Source organism: Hippopotamus amphibius, chromosome 10 (genome assembly GCF_030028045.1).
Source record: "Hippopotamus amphibius kiboko isolate mHipAmp2 chromosome 10, mHipAmp2.hap2, whole genome shotgun sequence".
In the NCBI taxonomy this organism is placed as follows: Eukaryota; Metazoa; Chordata; class Mammalia; order Artiodactyla; family Hippopotamidae; genus Hippopotamus; species Hippopotamus amphibius.
In genome coordinates, this window is record NC_080195.1 from 17,550,734 (window position 1) to 17,573,096 (window position 22,363).

The 22,363-nt window shown below is 42.0% G+C and overlaps 1 protein-coding gene across 2 annotated transcripts in view; it reads right to left on the bottom strand.

Moving 5' to 3' along the window:
• Window positions 1-13,946, bottom strand: part of ZDHHC2 (zinc finger DHHC-type palmitoyltransferase 2) — a 68,724-nt gene extending 54,778 nt beyond the window's left edge. Inside the window, exon 1 of one of the 2 annotated variants that reach the window (XM_057697841.1) lies at window positions 13,820-13,946. In XM_057697841.1, coding sequence (XP_057553824.1) covers window positions 13,820-13,946 — 127 coding nt within the window. Of the gene's footprint in view, window positions 1-7,526; window positions 7,548-13,819 lie in introns of those variants that run through there. The other variant, XM_057697842.1, reaches the window with a different exon arrangement.
• Window positions 13,947-22,363: the final 8,417 nt, after the last annotated feature.

A 22,363-nucleotide genomic window follows, 5' to 3' on the forward strand; every position in this document is an offset into this window, starting at 1 on the left:
ATATTTCTAGGCTCATGTAAATTACCTGACACTTGTGTAGTACTCCATAGAAAGGAACTGGACAAAGCTATAATTCCAACCTCTGTGTTTATGATGGTTATTGGAATAGGATTTACAGTGGCGCACTTGAAGGGATGAATGAAAAGACTTAAAACAACATTAACACCAGCAATAATTAATGCAGGAGCGCACTGGGTCGCAACATCTATTAAAACATGCAAAGGTATCAAACTATTCACTGCCTCACCCTTCAGTACTGGGTCACTGGGAAGCCATATTTTCTTTTATAACTTCACTGTCATAGAGTCATGAAGTAAACTTCTCACACACACAATTCTTCTTTGATCTCAGCTTAAATTACAGTATGCATCTTTCCTCTTACTCGCAGCAAATCATACCCTTGCGCGATACTGCATTTACCAACAGCGTGAGCACAGTCAGTCTGACAGTAATTGCAGTGACCGTACGTATATTCAGTTGCAGCAAAAGCAAATCTGACATAATCATACACTGGCAGGTCACAGAGGAAAGACGCGCACTACTACTGCTCTACAGCACAGGATAACAGCACAGTAGTATACAAATACCACCTGATTATAGACTGGATGCATTCATGAACACAAACAGGAAGTTCTACACAATTGTGTACAGAAATGAGTAAGACAGTCATCAATATCTGGACTGAGTCTCTTCCTCTGCTCAATGTGTGAGCTGCAGCTCATGTTTCCTACTTGCATCTCTCCACAATTATATGTATTGATCTTTGTTTTCTGTTCCTAAAACCATTGTCACTTACTGCAGATCTGCAGGCAAAACAAATAGCCTGCTATTCATTCATGAATGGTGTTCACTGCCTGGGCTGTGTACAAGGATCTAGCTCATGATTAACACCATGGGATACAGATGCATCCACAGATACAAGTATCTTTCCTCTTCTCCCCAACAGCTCATGTTTACCCAGCCTATGTACCATTTAAATTTGCTAACATGTTGCTCTTTAAAAAGATACACTTTCTACCAGTGAGCATTAGTGCTCTGGTTACCTAAAAAGTGTTGCTGAATTTTAGACTAGGTACAGCAGGCCAACAGCTCTCAACATTTCTGCCTTGGCCATACCTCATGGCCAGCATTCTCATAAGGATCACAGTCCCCAGGAACGAAGGCTGCTGCATGGGCACAATGGGATTACTCGCAATTCCCTGACCACTAACTTTCCTGCTGCACCACCAAAGGGCAAGGTAGCTACAAATTGCTCCGGGGATATTGATATGGACCTCACAGACACTTCCAGAGACCTTCAAATTTAGATACGTTTACAAGGACATATATAGGCTTCTCTGGAATCACACTTCCATCAAAATCACCTGCTCCAGGAAAACAGTATGGCAGGCCTCAAAAAATTAAACACAAAATTACTATATAATCCAACAATTCCACTTCTGGGTATATACCCAAAGAACTGAAATCAGAGACTTGCTTTACAAACGAATGTTCACAGTAGCATTATACACAATGGCCAAAAGGTAGAAACAACCAAAATGTCCACCAACAAATGAAAAGATAAACAAAATGTGGTATATAATACAGTGGAATATCATAGATCGTTAGAAATGAAATTCTGACACGATACAACATGAATAAGCCTTAGAGACATAAGCTTAAGTGAAATACAGAGACACAAAAAGAAATACATGCTTCCACATATATGAGGTACCTAGAATAGCCAAAGTCATATAGAAACAGCAAGTAGAACGGTGGGTGCCAGGAACTGGGGGAAAAGGAGGATGGGGAGTTGTTGCTTAACGGGTACAGAGTGTCATTCGGGAAAGGTGAAACTGCTGGAGATGGGTGGTGGTGATGGCTGCACGCAATGGGAATATACTTAATGCCACTGAACTGCATGCTTAAAATGTGCAGTTAAAATGGAAAATGGGTAAAATGGCAACATTTTATGTTATGTACATTTTATCACAATAAAAAATTCTAAAAATCACCTGCTCCAGAGACTATCATTCTCAAACCACAAATTAAAGTAATATTCACCGGTAGTTAAAGTTTTCTTTCTCATCTCTGGTTATTTCCACAATGAAGGATTTTTGTTGTTTGATCTTCTCAAGGAAGTAAGCTCAGAAGTGGTAGGCCAAAGAAAAACAAGGCTTTGCTGAGATGCAGATGTCTGGCTAGGCATTTCCACTGAAGTGCTTCATTCATGAGTCTTCCCAGATTCTCGTGTCTGAGATTCAGAAGAATGCCTCGGCAGAATCACAAATTCCACGCCTCCGTGGCCTTTTTCAGTGAATGAACGCAAAATCAAAGGACTTCAAGGAAGGGTCTTGGGTATTTTTAGATATTAACTTCATATATGTATCAGTCTCAGAAAGCCTCAAATTAAGGTTAAATTATGTACAGCATACTCTATTTAAGAAGGCTGGGGCAAAGAAGGGGGAGTTGAATATTTTAGAAAGTCTTTTTTTTTTAATCTAAAATGGGTAAAATTTTAGCATTATAGGGATTTCCTAGGTGGCGCAGCGGTTAAGAATCCGCCTGCCAATGCAGGGGACACGGGTTAGGTCCCTGTTCCAGGAAGATCCCACACGCCCCGGGGCAACTAAGCCGGTGCGTCACAACTATTGAGTCCATGTGCTGCAACTATTGAAGCCCACGCGCCTAGAGCCTGTGCTCCGCAATGAGAAGCCACAGCAGTGAGGAGCCCGTGCACCACAATGAAGAGTAGCCCCTGCTTGCCACAATTAGAGAAAGCTTGTGTGCAGCAACGAAGACCCAACGCAGCCAATAAATAAGTAAATAAATTTATAAAAAACAATTTAGCATTATAAGGGGAGATTTCGGTTATATGAAAACTTTTAAAATGGAATATAGCACCTCTGAGCAATGCTGGCTAAGTCTGAGTGCTTCCTGCAAATGCGTTTCACTTATTTTTTTAGCGATTATTTTATAAGTATATTAGGGCAAATATTTTGCATATTCTAAATATTCTTAATTATTCTTTGAACTTTTCAAGTGGGTTATACAATTAATTTTGTCATCTAAATCCTTATTACAGATGATTACATTTCAATATGCAGAAAGAAAAAAAAGAGGCATTTCATTATTATATTTGTGTATTAATTCACTAGGGCTGCCATAACAAAGTACCACGGACTGAGTGCCTTAAACAACAGAAATTTATCTTCTCACAATTCTGGAAGCCAGAAATCCAAGATCAAGATTTAGCAGGTTTAGTTTCTTCTGAGACCTCTCTCCTTGGCCTGTGATGGCCGTCTTCTCCCTGTGTCTTCACACGGCCTTTCCTCTGTACATGTGTTCAAATATCCTCCAATCATACGGTATTAGGACTCATTCTAATGATCTAATTTTAACTTAATTACCTCTTTAAAGATTCCAAATATAGTCACGTTCTAAGGTACCAGGGGCTGGGATTTCAACATATGAGTCGGGGGGGGGGGGGAAGAGGGACGGGTACGACTTGACCCATAATAATTTGAAACCATAAAAATACTACAAACTCGTTTATGAACATTTGAGTGATCAAATAATAAAAAGCCAAAGCAGGTCATTCTCTCATAAAGGATTCATATTCTTTGAAGCTTGAAATGTCTACTGCGATCACAAAAGGCTCAATTATACCAGTTCAGCGGGCATCCATTCATTTCAGACGAGTATGTCTTGAATGCTACTCTGTGTCACACATCAGGGCTACAACGGTGACCAGACACGGTTGCTGCTCTCATGAAATTTTCTATAGGTTACCGTCAGGTAATAAGAAAGTTAAGCTTGCCTAATAGAATAAGGTCTTTTTAATTTGGATTGAAGGAATCCAGATATCCCAGCAACTCGCACACTGGCATATGTGTTTCATTTTGGTCAAACCTTTAAAATTAAATTTGGGGGTCTTCAGAGCATAGTCAGTTATAAATTAAAACAAGGGCTCAACCTCACACTGTTAAATTCTCAGTCCGTATTTTACTTGACACATGAGCATATCTGTCAACGTCAATAGCTCCCCCCTTCCTCGATACCTTCCCCTCCCCAGGCTTCAGGACCCACACTCTCTCAGCTTTCCTCCACTTCACTAGCCGCCCCTTCTAAGTCTTCTTTACCGGTTCCTGCTCATCTTTCTCAACTCTCATGTTGGTCATCTGTGGTCCTGGTCTCTGCTCAGTTTATATTCACTCCCTTGGTAGAACAAATGTATCCAATATGAAGTCTTTAAATCGACTTAAACGCTGAGGACTCCCCAATGTATTCCTCTGGTCCAGACTCTCTTCCAAATGCCAAACTCATCTATGCCACTGCTTCCACAGCATCTCTGTTCCCATGTCCACATACCACTGCTCATCGATGGTCACCCCATCCCCACACAGCTCTGTTCTACCTACATCCTCTGCATCTCGGCTCATCTCCATCCTTCCAGTTGTTCAAGCAAAAACATTGGAATCAGTTGGCAACTTTCTTTCACAACTCACAAATGTCTGTCAGGCAGTCCCGCTGTCTCTAAAAATACATGCAGAAGCTGGCAACCTCTCTCCCTTCCTACTGCCCCCACTGTGGTCTGACAGATCATTGTTTCTCACCTGGACTGATGCAGCAGCCCAGAGGACACAGCAGCCAGAATGATCTTTTTAAACATAAGTCATAGCACATCACTGTGCTACCCAGCACCCTGCTGTGGATCCCTGCTTCACCCCAAGTAAAGCCCAAACCCTCACAATGGCCTATGCGGCCCCATAAGCTGTACCTTTTCTGCATGTCTCTGACCTTGCCAGCTACGCCCCTTGCTCATACCCTTCCAGCCAAAATGACCTTGTTCCTCCTCTAACATGCTCACACACTCCTGCCTCAGGGCCTTTGTACTGACTGTTCCCTCTGCCTGAGACGCATTTTTCCCCAATGCTAGCATGGTTCAACCCCACAGCATCTTTGAGTCATTGCTTAAATTCCTTGACTATCCCATCATACACACACACACACACACACACACACACACACATATACACACACCACGATGCGTGGATAAAAAGATGTGGTGTATGTGTGTGTGTGTGTGTGTGTGTGTATACATACATATATATCCAGTACAATGGAATACTACTCAGCCATAAAAAAAGAATGAAATCTTGTCACTTGCAGTGACATGGATGAACCTAGAGGGCATTATGCTAAGTAAAATAAATCAGACAGAGAAAGACAAATACAATGCAATTTCACTTACATGTAGAATCTAAAAAGCAAAACAAATGAACAACACAACTAAATAGAGACACAGATTCAGAGACCAAACAGGTGGCTGCCAGAGGGGAGGCTGGTGGGGGGAGAAGAAAAATAGGGGGGGAAGATTAAGAGGTACAAACTTCCAGTTGCAAAATAAATGAGTCACAGGTAAGAAAAGTACAGTGTGGGGAATATAGTCAGTAATTATGTAATATTTTTGAATATTGACAGATGACAACTAGACTTAGTATGGTTTTCCAAAAAATAAAAAAGGAAAACTTCCACTGGCATTCCCAATCATTCTTGCTCTGCTTTTTGCTTCTCTGTCATGATACTTAGGACCCTCTAACACATTATATAAGCTACTATGTCTCTTATTTGTTCTTCCTATCTTCCAACTAGAATGTGAACTCTAAGAGCCATTAACAAATATTTCTGAGTGAATGAATAAATTAAAGAGGTATTCAATAAATTATGGATGGTTTGAAATGCATTCAATTCTTGGATTTTAAAGCTGCTTGCTAAGATGCAAGTTTATGGGCGCCTACCATGAATCACTGCTCTCCATCCTGTCCAACCAACATAGAGCTCTCAGTTCTGCATTTCATAGTTTGTAGTATGTCCTAGTCCTGGAATAAGTTGCATGTCATTAAAAATATGCTATAATTAAAACCTTGATTAAGTTCAGCTGGTCTCTGCCCCTCATCCTTTCACATTAACGGACCTCCCTGGAGGTGCCCTGGATAATCACTAGCCATAGTTAAGCACATAAATCCCTTACTGCCTTTCTCCCTGAAACAGGTCACATGGAGTTGCCCACTGAGTAAAAAACTGGATCACAAATTAGCCCCTGAAATTCAGGACAGGCTTGGGACTTTCAGCTTGAGGCTCATAACACTGAAATCTTTTTCTCGCTCTGTAAATGGTACCAGGTGTCTCTCATTAGGGCTCAGCATCAGCTGTTTTGGAGCAGGGTGTTTTTCCCACTATGGTATTTCTAATGTGAATTACACGCACATTACAGAGACTGTACTTTAAGTTGCACCATCTCTCACATCCCTACAAATTTGGTGAAAAGCCACACTTCAGATTCAGGCACCTACTACCTCTCTGGAGATGACCTCTGGGACCCCCAAACCACAATATATATGTAAGAAAACAGATAAGTATAACAAAGCATTCTGGTCTGCCAAATTTCACCGAGCTATAATCAAATAAATCTATAAAGTTCTTGGAAACACATGAACTGCTTTTTACAAGGATTGTATCTCTTATAAGATGACCATGAAGATAAATAAACTACCTTGAAACTACTGTACTCTTTGGATGTTTGGTTTTAAAGAATGTAGAGAAAAAACACTTTTTGATTATTGCTTGGTGTTTATTTTATTGATGAGCTGATTTGGACCACTCTGTTCCTCTTGGGTGGCAATGCCAGTGAATCAATCCAAAGAGGTCAAAATACTTTAAGTATAGCAGGAAAGCTTAATTGACACTCCACATGAGGAGAAATTTCAGGATACCATGGAGAAATACTGGCAAAGAAAGAAAGCTCAGTCATCTATAAAAGCACTTCTCTTTCATTTGCATTTAAAAATGTAATCAACAACACATCTAAAATGAACTATCGTCAAGTATGCATTTCAGAGTGCAGAGAAGTGCTAAGATGATAAATGCAGCAGATATTTTTGCTCTGGTGTCTCCCATATAAAAATGGATTTTTAACATTTCTGGCACTAATATTTATAATTGAATTTAAAAGTCATAGTCAGATGAAAAGTCAAATTAGGAAAATGCTACATGAATGTTTCAAATGTGATTTAGTTTTGAAAGAAAAAAATCTCAAGCCATCATAGCCGGTTACTTTATTGCTAACATATGCTTCTTAGGAAATCAGGTCATCTACCTCCTCCCAGCTGCCCTCACCCCACCCCTGCCCTGTAAATTTCACCCTTTTCCATCCTCAGCATTTGACTGAGATGACAATTAAGATATCACAAAATTACCCTTAAAAGAATTAGAGAAAAATATTTCAACAATATTTAATGGACTATTAGAAATTAATTCAATTATGTTATGCTTTTAATTCTCTGTAATATATCTACACAGTAATATAAAATCAAAGGATTCCACATACTATTAAGACTATCTTTCTAACGATCTTTGGAAAACTGTTTGCCCAACGGGGAACATTAAGAATCTAAGGCTAATCCATCATTTTGCAAGTAAGATGAGATGGTATTTCTCCAGTCATCACAAACAGTGCTGGAGTCTCAGGGGACCCATGAACTCACCACTTCCTAGAGAAAAGAAGGCTGAGAGAGATGATACAACAGTCAAAATGCCTGAATTCAGCAACATAAATTATTACACACAGGCCACGGTTCCATTTTTCTGAGAAGAAAATCCACCAATTTTCCATCAAGATGAAAAAGAAAAACAAACAAAAATCACTGAGAATCTCCTCATTGAGAAGTCTTCATCCATACTAATCTCTGGAACATGTGTCTTTTTAGTTTGTTATTTTGTCTTCCTGGCACTTCTTCCTACCACGGAGGCCAACGAGATCAAACACCTGCTCTTGCTAAATAAACATGTTGCCTGGGACGTGGGCACAACAGCAGCTCTGCCAGCTGATGCTCCCAGAGCTGTCTGTCCTGAGTCACAGGGAGCAGGGGTGGCTCCGGTGCTCGGGGATGGCCGGCCACTCGGGGCGGCAGCGCTTTCTGATGGCATGACACCAGCTCCACACCACCCACCTTCTCTTGGTTTCTGCTCATTTTCTAAGCTAGCTTCTCCAGTCTTCCCACGGATTCAATGAGTTGTGTTCAGGAAGTTCTCTGCCTGCTCCCATTCGCTTACCACGTCACAGGCCCTGAGCTGGGAGCAGAGTAAAAGTTGCCCACGCATCAGGTAAGAATCGAGGCAGCTGAAACAGCCACATAAGTGCGTAGCTGGGGCAAAAATTACTGGTCATAATCTTGCTCTGAGATATTTATATGTGATAAGGTGGATAATATGATTAGACAGTGATTACTAGTGAAGTGCTTCTCCAACAGCTCTTTTTACCTGCTATACTGATCGTTCTAATTTAACATTGGTCCAGCAACCAACTCACAGGCTCCCAGGAGTGGGGTGTTTCATTTTCCATTTCTCCTTCCAGCCCCTGTGTGGTGGGAGCAGCATTTTGAAAGCTACCCTTCTCCTCATGCTCAAAGCAGACAGAAGGCTTCACTTTTGTTTTGCTTTTCCAGAGGCAATTTTTCCCCTTAGCTATTAGGAAAAGATGTCTATTCAGTTCTCCTCTAAGTCATCTCTGTGGGGGAGAAGTGCCTAGCACATAACAGAGGTTCAATAAATGCTTCTGAATGAACCCTGCTCAAACTCCTCTGAACCTGGCCTCTTTCTAACCTGGTGGAAACACACCTTCCCTAGACAATTATGTTGACTTAAGAAACCATCCCCTCAGCTGGACTTAATAGCAAACAGTAATGCTGCATTGTCCAATATATAAATTAAAAATAGTTTTCTGACATACTAAGTGGAACCAAGAAAGTATTAAGCAGTCTTTTTTTTCTCCTTACCCACTGACCATTTATATTAAAGTCAAATGAAACATAGGTCAAGAATTTGGAGTATATCATATTTTATATATTTGAATTTTAGATTTGAAGAAATGTGGAGCTCTTCTCCCTCTAATTAGATAATTAATAATCTTGAAAATATTTGATATCAAGAAGTTACAGAACTAACACATTTTGCATCATTACTGTCAACAAGAAATAATTTTAAGATTTAAGCGTTAAACATTTTGTATGTGTAAGTCTTCTATGCATGGCTTTGCATGTCATTTAAAACAGTAACTACAGATGGTAACATTTGTAGTCTCAAGATCATTTGTCTGTAGTTTTTTCTAAAAAAGCTTTAACATCCTGCATAATTTTTAAAAATGATAGTAATGATAGTTTTTCAATAACAAAAACAGTTCTTTTTCTGTGGAGCTCAAATTCATTTCATGATGGAAAACAACTTAGAGCTCCATTCAGGCTCCATCCTTGAACTTGCAATGGCCTTGAATTAATGGTAGATTATAACAGAATCCACGTATGAGGTTTTATCCATTTTATCCTTAAAAATATCCTTAAAAGAAGGAAAACATAATTTTCTATCTCCCAAACTGATTTCTAAGTATGTAGACTAATTCTTTTAATTCTTGAACATCTTCAGTAATTACTGTGGAATATAAGAAGTTGCAATAATTTCTGAGAGGTATTTATTAATAAAGACAGCAAAACCATGAGTAAAACCCCAATATTCTAATGGTCTAACTTCTAACATATTCCAGGATCAACAACCTATTGCCCAAGGGTCGTTGGGCCTGCTATTTTTATAAATAAAGTTTTATTGGAACACCGTCACACCCATTTGTTAAATTATCTCAAGTTGCTTTTGTGCTACAAACAGCAGTGTTGAGTGGTTGTAACCATCTGGCCCAAAATATAAACACACTGGAAATTCTGAAATCATTGCATAAAGGCTGTTAGCTTACTTTCAGATCTGTGTTAACTCTTATTAAACAACAATAAAGTTTAACCAACTTGGTAAATACTTTCATTGGGCTAGAGGGATCTGGTGAGGGGTTTGCAAGGAAAGGGAGACATTTTAACATTTGTACGACAGAAGCTGAAGTCACACTGGTTAACTTGGAAAAAAGACACAGAACTGGTAGCAACTCTGGGACATTTAATGCCTTCATCTACAAATGCCAGAGGGTGTTGGCCTAAGTGATCTTTGCAATCCTCATGACTCCTTTTTTTTTTTTTTTTTGTCTATAAACATTTGTTTATTTATTTTTTTTCGGGGGTACACCAGGTTCAATCATCTGTTTTTATACACATATCCCCGTATTCCCTCCCTTCCTTTGCTCCCCCCCCTCGAGTCCCCCCCACCCTCCCTGCCCCAGTCCTCTAAGGCATCTTCCATCCTCGAGTTGGACTCCCTTTGTTATACAACAACTTCCCACTCATGACTCCTTGAAATGACTTCAGTAAATCCATAAGCAAACTCAGAACCATATGAGTACACAACTTAATAATAAATGTCTCATGGCACCTGCCTAAGGTGAAGGCAGGGAAGGAATACTTTAGAAAAGTGGAAACCAAAATGATCAAACAAGGGTATGTGGAGCTTTCTCGTATTATTCTTGAAACTCTTCTGTAACTTTGAAATTATTATCAAATAAAAAGGTATAAGAACAATTTCAAATGTTAGCACTTAGAAGGGAAAACTTCAGTTACCATATTCAACAAAGTTAACACAACTGCCATAATGGATCTGGAAAACACCTGAGCCATGTTTAGTACGTTCCCTGAACCAATCACGCCTACAGACTACCCTCATCCCGTCTACTCTGCATCCGCAATACCCACCTTACAAGTTTTACCTTTTGAATTTATCTTACTTTATGGAAAATGAACTAATCAGTACTTAAAGGGATCGAAAGACAGATAAGACACAAAAGAAGCTGGAGTGGAGAGAGTAGTAGGAGGGAGAGGGAGGGAATAGAAGAGACCAGTTAATCAATAAACTAGATAAACATGTTCTGAATAATCACAAATGTTAGCAGCTCTATTTTCTCTCTTCTTTGGAAGAATAGGAAGGAAACTTATCCCAAATATTTGACTCTCATACAACACATGTACAGCCCATATATTTTTTATGTACACATATTCTGAAAAGAGATATGAGTTTATTTTTCTAAAATACGAACACTAAGCAAACATTATGCTAACTGAAAAAGTGCCTAGAGAGCCACACACATCCACATGGTTAAATATAGAAACTAACTGTAATGAGAATCATTATCTCCAGTTTCCAAGGATACCGGGGTAAACACTACTCCTAAATTGCAGTTAATTCAGGAAAGGGCACAAAGTAATTTATATTCAGGGTCATCCCAGCTGACAGCAGATGCAGAAGGAAGGCCAGGGTAAGCCGCCCTGTTTTTCTGTTCTGTTTGTTACTCACTCTAGTTCCCAACCCCCAACTCCCACCCTCTGGTCCCAACCCTGGCCAGTGTTTTATGGGTGAAATTTAGAAAACCTGATCGTAAATAGCAACTTCCAGGAGAAAAAGAATCCACAAAGGGCAGGGCAGTCAGAGATGTGAATACTGCTGGGGGGTGGGTAGGAAAGGTTGGCATTCCTCTTTGCTTTGTTTGTGAAAAAGAGAGAAGCCTGGTTTTGGGTGCCTGCCACACTAACGGCCCTCTTTCCCAGTGCCTGTAAGGGAACTGTACAGTTAACTTCAACTTCCCATCCAACCAAGGCTATCCACGCTTTGACAGCCTACCACTCCTAACCTGCCATAGCTTCTAGAATCAAATTCATTTTCAATTTGTTCTGTCTTCCAGACTCTAGGATCTAGACCTTTCATATAATTACTTAGAACTTGCTTCTATAGCTTTAATATAAACACTATTTTCTGACAACTTCAGAGATACTGCCTCTGGATCATTCTGTTGTTGTTTATTCAACGATATTTATTGCTTTCAACATGACAGGCATTGTACCAGGCTAGGGAGGTAGTGACAAGAAATGATATGAGACTTCATTTTTGATCTCCAGGGAAAGTATCAATAACAGGCCATGTCACTTAGGCAGTTTAAAAAGAGGCATGCCCCCTCAGTCAAATTTTCACTTACTAAAATAGTGATGTGGATTTCATGGATACTTTAGATTTACCTTAAACTTACAGAAACTATATGTAAAAATAATATCCAGATAAAACAGTGATTTTCCATTTAGTTCCTCCCCCATCACCTGTCCACCCAATACAGTAAGACATCCCATGTAGAACTCAGCTAGGACAGAGGTAGTTATAAAGGAAGAAAAGCTCTCCCAGCTTTCATGTGTTTCCTCCTGATGGGCCTGGGACTGTATCAGGCTAAGCTTCTTAGCCTAAGCTGATAATGTAGGCAAATAAGTTGCTTGTTTTGATAACTGAGGCCTTTTGAGACTTTCCTCTTTTGCACCAGTTCATGAATTGAAACTGCTCACTGCTTCCAAGAGGGCGAAGGAATGAAATACAACAAAGGTTTCTAATAGTTATGTAACATTATAGTATATCTCCATAGGCAAGTTATTTTAATATTAATAGTTAATACAAAAAATTCAACATGTTTCTGAAAACTTTCCTCCTATACATTTTAGATAACTTGGATACTACATATTCAGTTGCACTGTCTTGATGATTTCAGTAACCAATCCTTTTTTTTTTTAAAGGCTCACTTTTTGTACTGAAATAGTTTCTAAATTCAATAAACAATGTCAAATTTTAAAACTATATGAAATGGGAAATTAGTCTCAATTCTCTCAAAAGTTAGTAATTATTTCGGTTTATTATGCTGACACCTATTATTTCTCACAAGGGGCAACATTTTGAGGTAAGATGGCTTCAAAGAAGATTCTATGTCTGAATCTTGCAGCTTGCAAAATGCTTAAATTGAAAAGGTTCAGCTAAACAGGCCACTATTTAACCTATCTCCTGGTCTCACCGGAAGCTGGTGCTCCGGAGGACGAAAACACAAAACAAAAAGCATTCACAAGTCACTGGCAGAAAGGTCATCCTCTGCTTTATCATCTTTTCTGAGAACACAAATGAGCCTTCACAAAACCTCTGTGGTACAGACGTGCTTACGTTAAGGAACAGAACTGTATTCCCTAATCGTGCGTAATCAACTTTTTTTAATCATCTCATCTTCAGCACTGAAAGTACCCCATCCACCAATTCAGGAGCCTAAAACTTGGACTTGAGCCATCTGGCTCTCTGGATGAAAAAACAGCGGATGGTCACCTCCTGTTTTCCTGCTACTATTTTAACATCTAAATTACGGTCTTGCGTATTGCATATATCTTCGAAAATACTTTCTAGTAGCCCCCCCCCCCACCCCCACCTCCTCTTAACTAGAAAGTGTCCAATTGGCAATGCTCAAATCATAAAGGCAGCAAAAACGCCCCTGAGGGCTGTCACAATTTTTTAAAAAGTGGATTGAGGACAACCAGAAACGGAGAGCTCTGACACCCGAGGCCACCGTCCCCCGCGCGCGTCTGGCGCAGCTCGGATCCTGGGCCCAGCTCGGAGCCCTCCAGCTTCCAGCGCTGCCTCCCCGGGCCTCACCCCTCGGCGGAGGCGGGGGCGGCGGGGACCACGGTCCTCCCGGGTACCGTGCAGCCGAGGGAGGGGGTGTGGCTGGGGTGGCGGTGGTTAGCGGAGGCGCCGGGCGGCTGGGCTGCGTGCGCGTCGGGGTGGAGGGGACACGGTCACCGGAGAGTTGTGAGAGGAAGGCGACTGTAGCGCGCGTGGAAGGAGGCTGCCCCGAGGCTGTTTTCGGCCGCGGCGCCGGCGGAGCAGCAGCCAGTTGGCGGCGCTCGGGGGTCCGGGGTGGGGAGAGCCGGAGCGCGGCGCCGTGCGCCCGGGGTCCCCGCGTCCCGGGACTGTCCGCCGGGCGGCGGAGGGGGCGAGGGGCGAGCCGGGAGACGGCTGACGGGCCCGGCCGGCCCTCCGGGGGCGGCAGGCGCGCACTCACCGAGGCACAGCTGGATGGCGTAGGCGTAGTAGGACCAGCCGAGCAGGAGGGTGATGAACACCACCGGGATCCAGTACAGCACCCGCCGGCACCGCCGCCTGACGCTGCCCGGGCCCGAGGGCGCCATCTTCCAGCCGCATCCACCTGCCCAGCTCCGCCGCCGCCGCCGCCGCCCGCGGGCCTGGCTCCGGGGCGGGCTGGCCGCGCCCGGCGTCCCCGGCGGGACGGGCCCGGGGGCGGCGGCCGGTTGCGCCGCGGCCACTGCCGCCGCCGTGGCGCTAACTCCCCATCCCGCAGCCCCGAGCCGGCGCCGCGGACTCCCGGCTCCTCAGCCCGGCGGAGGCGGTGGCTGCGAGAGGAGGGCGCGGAGGAGGCGGCCGGGGAGGAGGCGGGCGAGGAGGAGGAGGAGGAGCGGGAGGAGGTCGGAGACGAGGAGGCGGCGGAGCCTCCGCCCCGCCTCCGCGCGTCCCGCCCGCCCCCACCCCCCGGCCGCTGCCCGGCGCGGCCCGCTGCGCCCTCGGGCGGGCTCTCCGGGCATTCCGGGCGGTGCCCGCTGCGCCCCGAGCCCTCGCGCCCTCGCCGCTGGGCCCCTCAGGGGCGCCCGACGTGGGGAGCGAAGGTGCCCACCTTGGCCCTTCCGCCCCCCGCGTGGCCCCGTGGACCGGGCGGACGCGCCGGGGCGGGCGCCGCGGGGCCGGGCAGGGGGCGCGGGGGGCGGAGACGCGCGCGGGGGAGGGCCGGGGAGGGGCAGCCCCGGAGCCCCCGGCGCACCCCTGGGGATGCGCCACGACGAAGTCTTGAGGTGCCGTCTCTGCCTCCCGCTAGGAAGGGGCGCTTCAACTTGCGGGTCCTGGTAAACAGGCGGGGGGCGGCGGGGGCGGGGCCGGTGCGCCAGACCCCGAGGCTGGCGCGTGCGGCCGGGCGCCTCCTTTTTTTGGGGGTGGGGGACGCGGGAATTCACCACCAAGAGGGGCTGCGGGGCCGAAGTCTGCCGTGGACCGTACGCGAGGAGGAAGCACCTTGGGTTGCGAATCCAGACACCGCCGGAGTTAGGCACACAAATTATCGGCTCTGAGAATTTGAACTCTTTTAAGTCACTTAGTGATGGTGAGAGTAACCGTTTCCACCGCCCCCTCCCGAGAGTCCCGGGGGTTCCCTCTGTGTACTCTTTCTCCCAGCCGTTTCTTCACTACAGTGTTTTCTTTTGTGGTGGCAATTCTAAACTTAGCATCTAGCTGGTTCTGAAGTGGTTGCTAAAACTCCTGAAAGAATCCTGAAGGTAGTGAGACCGAAGCCCCGGCTTCATGCTGTTGAAACGGAAAAGATACGAATGCTTCTGAGACATTCTTTTTCCTTTCATCTGATTATGAATGCACCTGACTCCGCATGGGAAGCACCCCAGTAAATGTAGTGTCTCTGAATTACGTGCATTATCACTATATATAATGTGCGCGATTTTAACAGTAGTGAACATATCTGTGTACACCACACAACAACCATATTGGATGAAATTACTTCGTGTTCATCTGTAGAACGAACAGATAAAAAGAAGTACTGATTTGCATAAAGAAATTTAAGCTCTTATGTCTTTGCGATTATCTTTCTGTGACAGGATTAAACAGCAAGCTAATCTTCCTTCCTGAAATAGCTACTATGTAACACACACACACACACACACACACACACACACACACACACACACACCCCAAATCTCTGCACTTCTATTTTAAAATGCATAGAAAATACCAATCAACTTTCTGTCGGACTTTTAATAATTGAAATGCGATCATTTCTATCCCAGTGAATCACTTTATGTTGGTATAACGCCTTATACACTTTAGGGATATCCTATAGAGTGGGTTAATGTAAAAACATAACTTCCTTGGAATCCTCAACTTTCCCCATGGATGTCAAACTTACGCTCCTAGTCAGGAGACTCTATAAACAAGAAAGAAAAGTTCCTACCAGGACTGAAATACCTCCACAAAATGAGAAAATCAGTGTTGAAGGTCACTGAAGAATTCTAAGGAATGAAAAGTAAGGGATCAGTTTTCCCATACTAGAAACAGTGGAAGAAAGCGGTAACTGTGCCTCTTTAGATATTTGATGCTGTAGCGCCCTGTGCTGCTTCTCTTCAAACAGTCTTACAGGGTCTTGAGGTCAGAAATGGAGAGCAGTTTGACAGTTTTCACATCTTTTACCCTTTTGGAAAAATATGTAGGTGTAATATCTTTGAAGGAAGGAGGCTACATTCTTATTATGTATCTAACATGTTATTTAATTGTTCATGTTTATAATAAATATTTGTGGAATAATTGCAACCCATTTTGAGTCATTTTAAGAGTGCTACTATTACTGAGTTCTCCAAGGGTATCACTCTTACCTTTAAAAAAAAAATTCTAGCTCAGGAATAATGGTCTCTAAAGTCACACGATGACAGGATTTAGCTCTGCCTAGGCTCTAATTAGACAGGCATGAATGTGCATGAACAAATGTAAGCACTTTGGAAAGTAGCCAATCTCTAGATATTAGGCTCCAATGAGAGTGGAAAGATACCTTTAATTTTTTAGGACCGGAGAGCTTTTTGTTGTTGTTGTTCCCTTTATTTAGAGCTGTGCATCAACTGGAAAACAATTTGAAGGTCATCAACCATTAAGAAGAAACTTCACTAGAGACTTACTCTTGAGAGAGAAGTATGGAAAGTTCAACCCTCCACTTTTAGATACCCAGTAATTACATCAAATTATGACTTCCATGTAATAATTTTGATAAAACTGCTACGTCTGTTTATGAAAAACCGTGTCAGCCACCACAAAGGAGGGAGAGGGTAACACGAAGGAAAAGAAGGGGATGGCCAGGCAAGCAGGAGGGCAGGGGAGCATCTGAGAAGAAGAGTGAGTCCCCCAGACCTGGCCCACCCAGTCCCTAAGAACTGTAGCTCCATCCTTACCAGGCCTCTGCCTCCATGCTCCACCCACTCAGTAGTTTACAGAAGTCATTCACTTTCCAGAACCCCTGTTATACCCTGCCCCCACAGCAGAAACGATCTTTCTCTTCTCCACTCAAGATCGATTTTGAAATAGTCCCCAGATTCTTCAGTCCCCAAACCTCAAATCTGTCTTGCCATCCTGGTTAATACTCCAGATCTTCCTCCTAGTTCCAGATCCAGATTAAAACGTTTACTTACTGCCTTTCATAGTGTGAATCAAGAACAGCCTGAAGAAGCCCAGGGAGCCCTGGACCTCCATTCATACTGCCTATCACAACCTCATCTCATCTTTTCAGGCAAACCACTTTAGAGTGGTCTGAAAAAAATACTGATAGACCCTCTTTCATTGTTTTCTTAAACTAAGATTATCACTCTGGGGGGGGGGGAGGCGGATCCCTGTAGAAGTCAGAAATCCATGGCATCAGTGACTCCAGTGTTAATTTGCATTTTTGTAATAGTGGCCAAGATATTCCCTGTGGGACCTTCACAGCATGCCCAATCCACGCCTCGTGTCTGGACACAAGTAACGTAAAAGCAGTCTTAGGGAACTTGACTTAGGGAATGTGGTTTAAAGTGCTGCTAAGATACACTTTGGTTCTCAGAGATTTGTAGTTTGCAATTAACCTGGAGTGGAATGGAATGGAATATAATGGAAGAGAATTTCAAAGGCCTACGGCGTGTATGGTGGATTGGGTCAAAACGGAAAATTGGGAAAAACTCTCTGGCAAACCTTGCCTTTCAAGCCCTATGGGATCTCTATGCTAGTGTTAATAGCATCTTGCCACTAGATGGCAGGCGCACACCAAGCAGTGCAGCTCTCCCGAAGTCGTACCGTAGATTTCAGTAGCATCAGCCAGTAGCTGATACATACAATCTCTTTTGAAATGAAATTGGAACTTTTCATTTAAATGAATGCTTTTGCCTATACCGAGCCCCTCCCTTGCCCCTAAATGGGGAGAAAGCAGTATCTATGAACCCAAAAGGTGAGCACATATTTCCTCTCCGTGGACTGGCAGGATCTTGAAGTGGCAACGCAGTGGCAAAAGTTCAGTTAGAAATGGTGAGACATGGCCGTCGTGGAGTTGAGAGTTCAATGGCCAGCAGAGAGTGACCAAGGGCAGCAGAATCCTGCAGTGTGGTGGCGAGTGTCCAGCGATGCCAAGGCCAGCAGTGGCATCCTAGGAGACTGTTCTCAGTGGCAGGCCCTTGGCCAGGCATCAGCTTCATCTACAGCAGCTCAAGCTTGATTCTCCAGGCTTCCTGCTGATTCTGTGGGGTGTATACATACCTGCAAAAATATGTTTTGTGTAAGTCCACTGGCATTGACTTGTGTTTGCAACCAAGAACTTTGACTGGAACATAGTTTTAATTTCATTCAGAATCCCATTTCTTAAAGGGTCATGGAGACTGAGGCATTATGAGAAACAGGAATACAGGAATTTGGGGACAGAGGAGCCTGACTGGTGCCTTCAAATTACACTCTCCAGACCTGCACTGTCCAATAAGTAGCCGCTAGCCATGTGTGGCTATTCAAATTTCAATTAAAGTTAAAGTAAAATAAAGTAATTCCATTTCCTTAGCTGCAACAGCCACTTTTCAAGTGCTCGTAGCCACATGTGGCTAGTGCCTCCTGTATTGGACAGTGAAAGTCTAGAACAATTCCATCGTCACAGAAGGTTCCGTTGGACAGAGCTGACTAGACATTTAATCTTGTCTGAATATTCACGAGGCAAGCTCTATATTGATAATTGCAAGGAACCAAAAAAAGTCTCTAATTATATCTCTACTGTTTTACAGAACAAAAAAAAAGAGAGAGAGAGAGAGAGGTAGTAAGAAGTTAAAGACACTTTTAGGTTAATAGTATTAGGAGATTTCGTCCTTTGAAGAAAAGAATCTAGAGTCAGGAACCATACTAGAGGAATAAGAGGTCACACTATAGGTTCTTCAACCTGAGGTTTATATACAAATAATTACTTTCAAAGGATAGACAGGGAGAAATGTATTACAGTACTACGCCTAAATTCCTACCCATAAAACTAAATCTTGGGTTTAGTTTTTTCATCCAATAGTGCTTCATACAGCCTTATTCCGGGATAACTCCAGCTTTCAAGCTTTCATGCAGTGGCCTTCAGGACCCTTTCTGTTCTGTTGTTTGAGCAGATAATAACTGGGAGACCCGAGGAATAATTGGTTATATTCAGCTCTGTTTCTGTCAAGCAGTAGGCTAGATTAGTCATGCTGGATTTTCTGTATGGCAGATGTGGGAGGAAGTGGAATTAATAGGTCTTGCCCAGTGGTTTGTACAAACTCACACTGGCTCTGGTTCAAGACAGTTTCTTGTTCCGACAGAAGAAAGAAGAAAGGAAGGAAGGAAGGAAGGAAGGAAGGAAGGAAGTTAGTTTAATATTAATAAGCATTTCCAAGTGTTGTCCAAGACTTTAAATGTAACTTAGAAATCAGGCCCACATTGCAATTTGTTACTGTAGAAGGGGGAAAAAAAAATCAAACCAGGTTTTCTCAGGCCTTTAAAAAGCGCAGGGAAAATAGAGAATAAATATTTAACGATGACATTTAACAAAAAAGGCATGTTCACTTCAGATTTGTAGTAGAAAAAAATTTTGATTATCAGGAAGTCTTCTATCAGCTAGAATTTATTCAATGTAAGTTATGTCTTATACCTCAGAGTCTCTGAGTCTACAATTATTTTCAAGTGATACTTGGACATTCCGGATTCTGAATTTCTTTGGACTGTTTCACTGGTTGCTAAAACCCTTCTCCATTTGCTTATATTTCAGTCTTTTTTATAATGGGTCATGCTCTGAAATGCTAGATTGGCAGTGGAATATCAGTAACTTTTATATCTGGAATATGAGACAACATGGGTTTTTTGTTTTTCAAACACTCTATATAGTGGTTGAAGTTTCAAAATCCAAATGATTAGAGGTTTTGGATTTTATGCTTTAAACAAAATAAATTTTCATTCTTTTAAGCCTTCTCTTAAACTTCATAAAATAGTAATGATAGCATTTTTTAAGATAAATTTATTTATTGATTTATTGATTATTGATTGGCTGCGTTGGGTCTTTGTTGGGGTGTGCAGGCTTCTTATTGCAGTGGCTTTTCTTGTTGCAGAGCACAGGCTCTAGGCACATGGGCTTCAGTAGCTGTGGCTCGAGGGCTCTAGAGCACAGGCTCAGTAGTTGTGGCTCCACGGCATGTGGCATCTTCCTGGCCCAGGGATCGAGCCCGTATCCCCTACATTGGCAGGTGGATTCTTAACCACTGCACCACCAGGGAAGTCCCATGATAACATTTTTAATTCCCAAGTAGTGGAAAAGATTTGATAACTTGATATAGTCACCTTGTGAATTGTTGAAAAAATATGTTAATTTAATCATAATGTAGAAATTATGCAGGTTTAAAATATTTTGAATGCATTTCACAGGTAAATTGGACTTTATACACAATGTGATAATGAAACTTTCACAGTGGTAACAATAGTTACCTATTGAAATTTATAATTACTCTTTAATTAGCAGGAATATGAATACACATACTTGAATGCAAATTCCAGTGATTTAAGCTAATATTAAAAGCACCAGTATTCCATTATTTTGTTAAATATAGAGCACTGCAATGACTTCTACTGCCTCCAACACTGGAATAAAATATCTAGTTTGGCTAAAAGTACTAATTAATTTTCTTTCTAGAAAGGTCAGGTATAACTATAATCATTAGAAAACAGTTAAAGTTTCCAATATGTTTATAAAATTTAAAAATCATGGATCTATTGAGGCTGCTTGAATGTCACTAGGGGCTTTAAAAGATAAAGTCTTTAATAAATCCATTCATTCATCCATTCAACAAATTTTGATGACTTCCTTTTGAGGTATTATGATAGGTGATGGTTACAAGGTGAACAAAAAACTAAACCCAAACCAAATGAAACCCAACCCAATAAGGGGCTTGCCTTGGTGAAATTTATGGTCCAGCTAAAGGAAATGTCCACTTCTATATCTCTTATTTGAAAGGGAATAACTTTATCAGGAGGGTCACTGGTGAGGGTATCACTGAAAATGTCCTTTTGGCTTGTGTACATCTGTCTATACTAATATAAAACCTGGTATAAGATATGTACCAACAGACGCAAGAATCAGTTTCAATCGCCATGATCTGAAATGCAGGCAGTGTGTTTGTGTCTAAAAGTGAAAATGTCCATAACTAGTGTGATATCTGGACATGTTTATGTAAACAGTTTGATGCCAGAATGTATATTCCTCACACATTATTGATATACATTTTTAGTATAAAGTTATAAATCGTATTATGAGCTTTGGAATCTTCTCATTAGAACACTTGGCAGCTATTTTAAACAGTCCCTGTGTGCTAGATATTTCCATTTGCTCTTCTAGATCCATTTTCTATCCTTCTTTGTGTTACGGGAGGCTCACCTTTTATCAGAAGACTCTTTCCACTCTGGATTCGGGTTGATTCAATCAGTGGGAGATGGACAGCTGATCTAGAGAGTCAGAGAATAACATGGGGTTCTTTGTTTCACCTCCCGGAGCCTGATCACTGAAGATCACAGCTTCTGTGAGCTGCAGCTACTCTTTCCCTTTGCCTCTTCAAGCCAAAGCAGGATGAGTACCTAACACCCTAGGGTGTTCAACCATACTGTCTCCTTTACTTAAATTCTTCTCAATTAATTACCACTTTTGAGTGTCACCTCTTCCCTACCTCTTCCCTCAGTAATATAACCCCTCACAAGTCTATCTATAAATCTGAGCACAGTCTATTTTTTGCTATAGGAAAAAAATACAAAAATGCCTACAGAATCCTTATTTAGAAAGTCACTATTATCTTTAATTATCTCTTTTAAAATAAAAAAGATCATAACAGAATTATATGTTACAGAACAATACATAACAGAAATTTTGGAAACAGCTACGTAATAGAAAATTTGGAAACAGAGAAAGATAAACTCCCATGATTTCACCATTGTTGTTATTTTGGTATGTTCCCATCTGGTCTCTTTTTTTGTGCATATTTTTTCAACATACAATTTTCTGTTCTCTCATAAATATTTCATCACAAATGTTTTTCATGTTATCATACAGGTTTCATAATAATTTTAAATAGTTGCACAATATTCTATTCTGTAGAAATACTGCAATTCATCAAATCGTTCCTCTATTGCTGAATATCTAGGTGTGTTTTCTAATTTTTCACTGGTATAACATAATGTAAATAGCTTAGCTCATATAGCATTTCTCTTATGTTTTATTGTTTCCTTCAGATAAAATCCTAGAGATAAAGTTAAATAAAAGAGCCAAAGTTTGAAAAAAAATTATGCAACTGTAGTGATTTTTAAATACACCTGCAAATTCTTTGATACTCCTCCCTTCAAGAAGTGGAGGTTAATTCTCCTCGCCTTGAATGTAGACTGGACTCAGTGACTTACATTTTATTTTATTTTATTTTATTTATTGGCTGTGTAGGGTCTTCGTTGCTGCACATGGGCTTTCTCTAGTTGCAGCAAGTGGGGGCTACTCTTC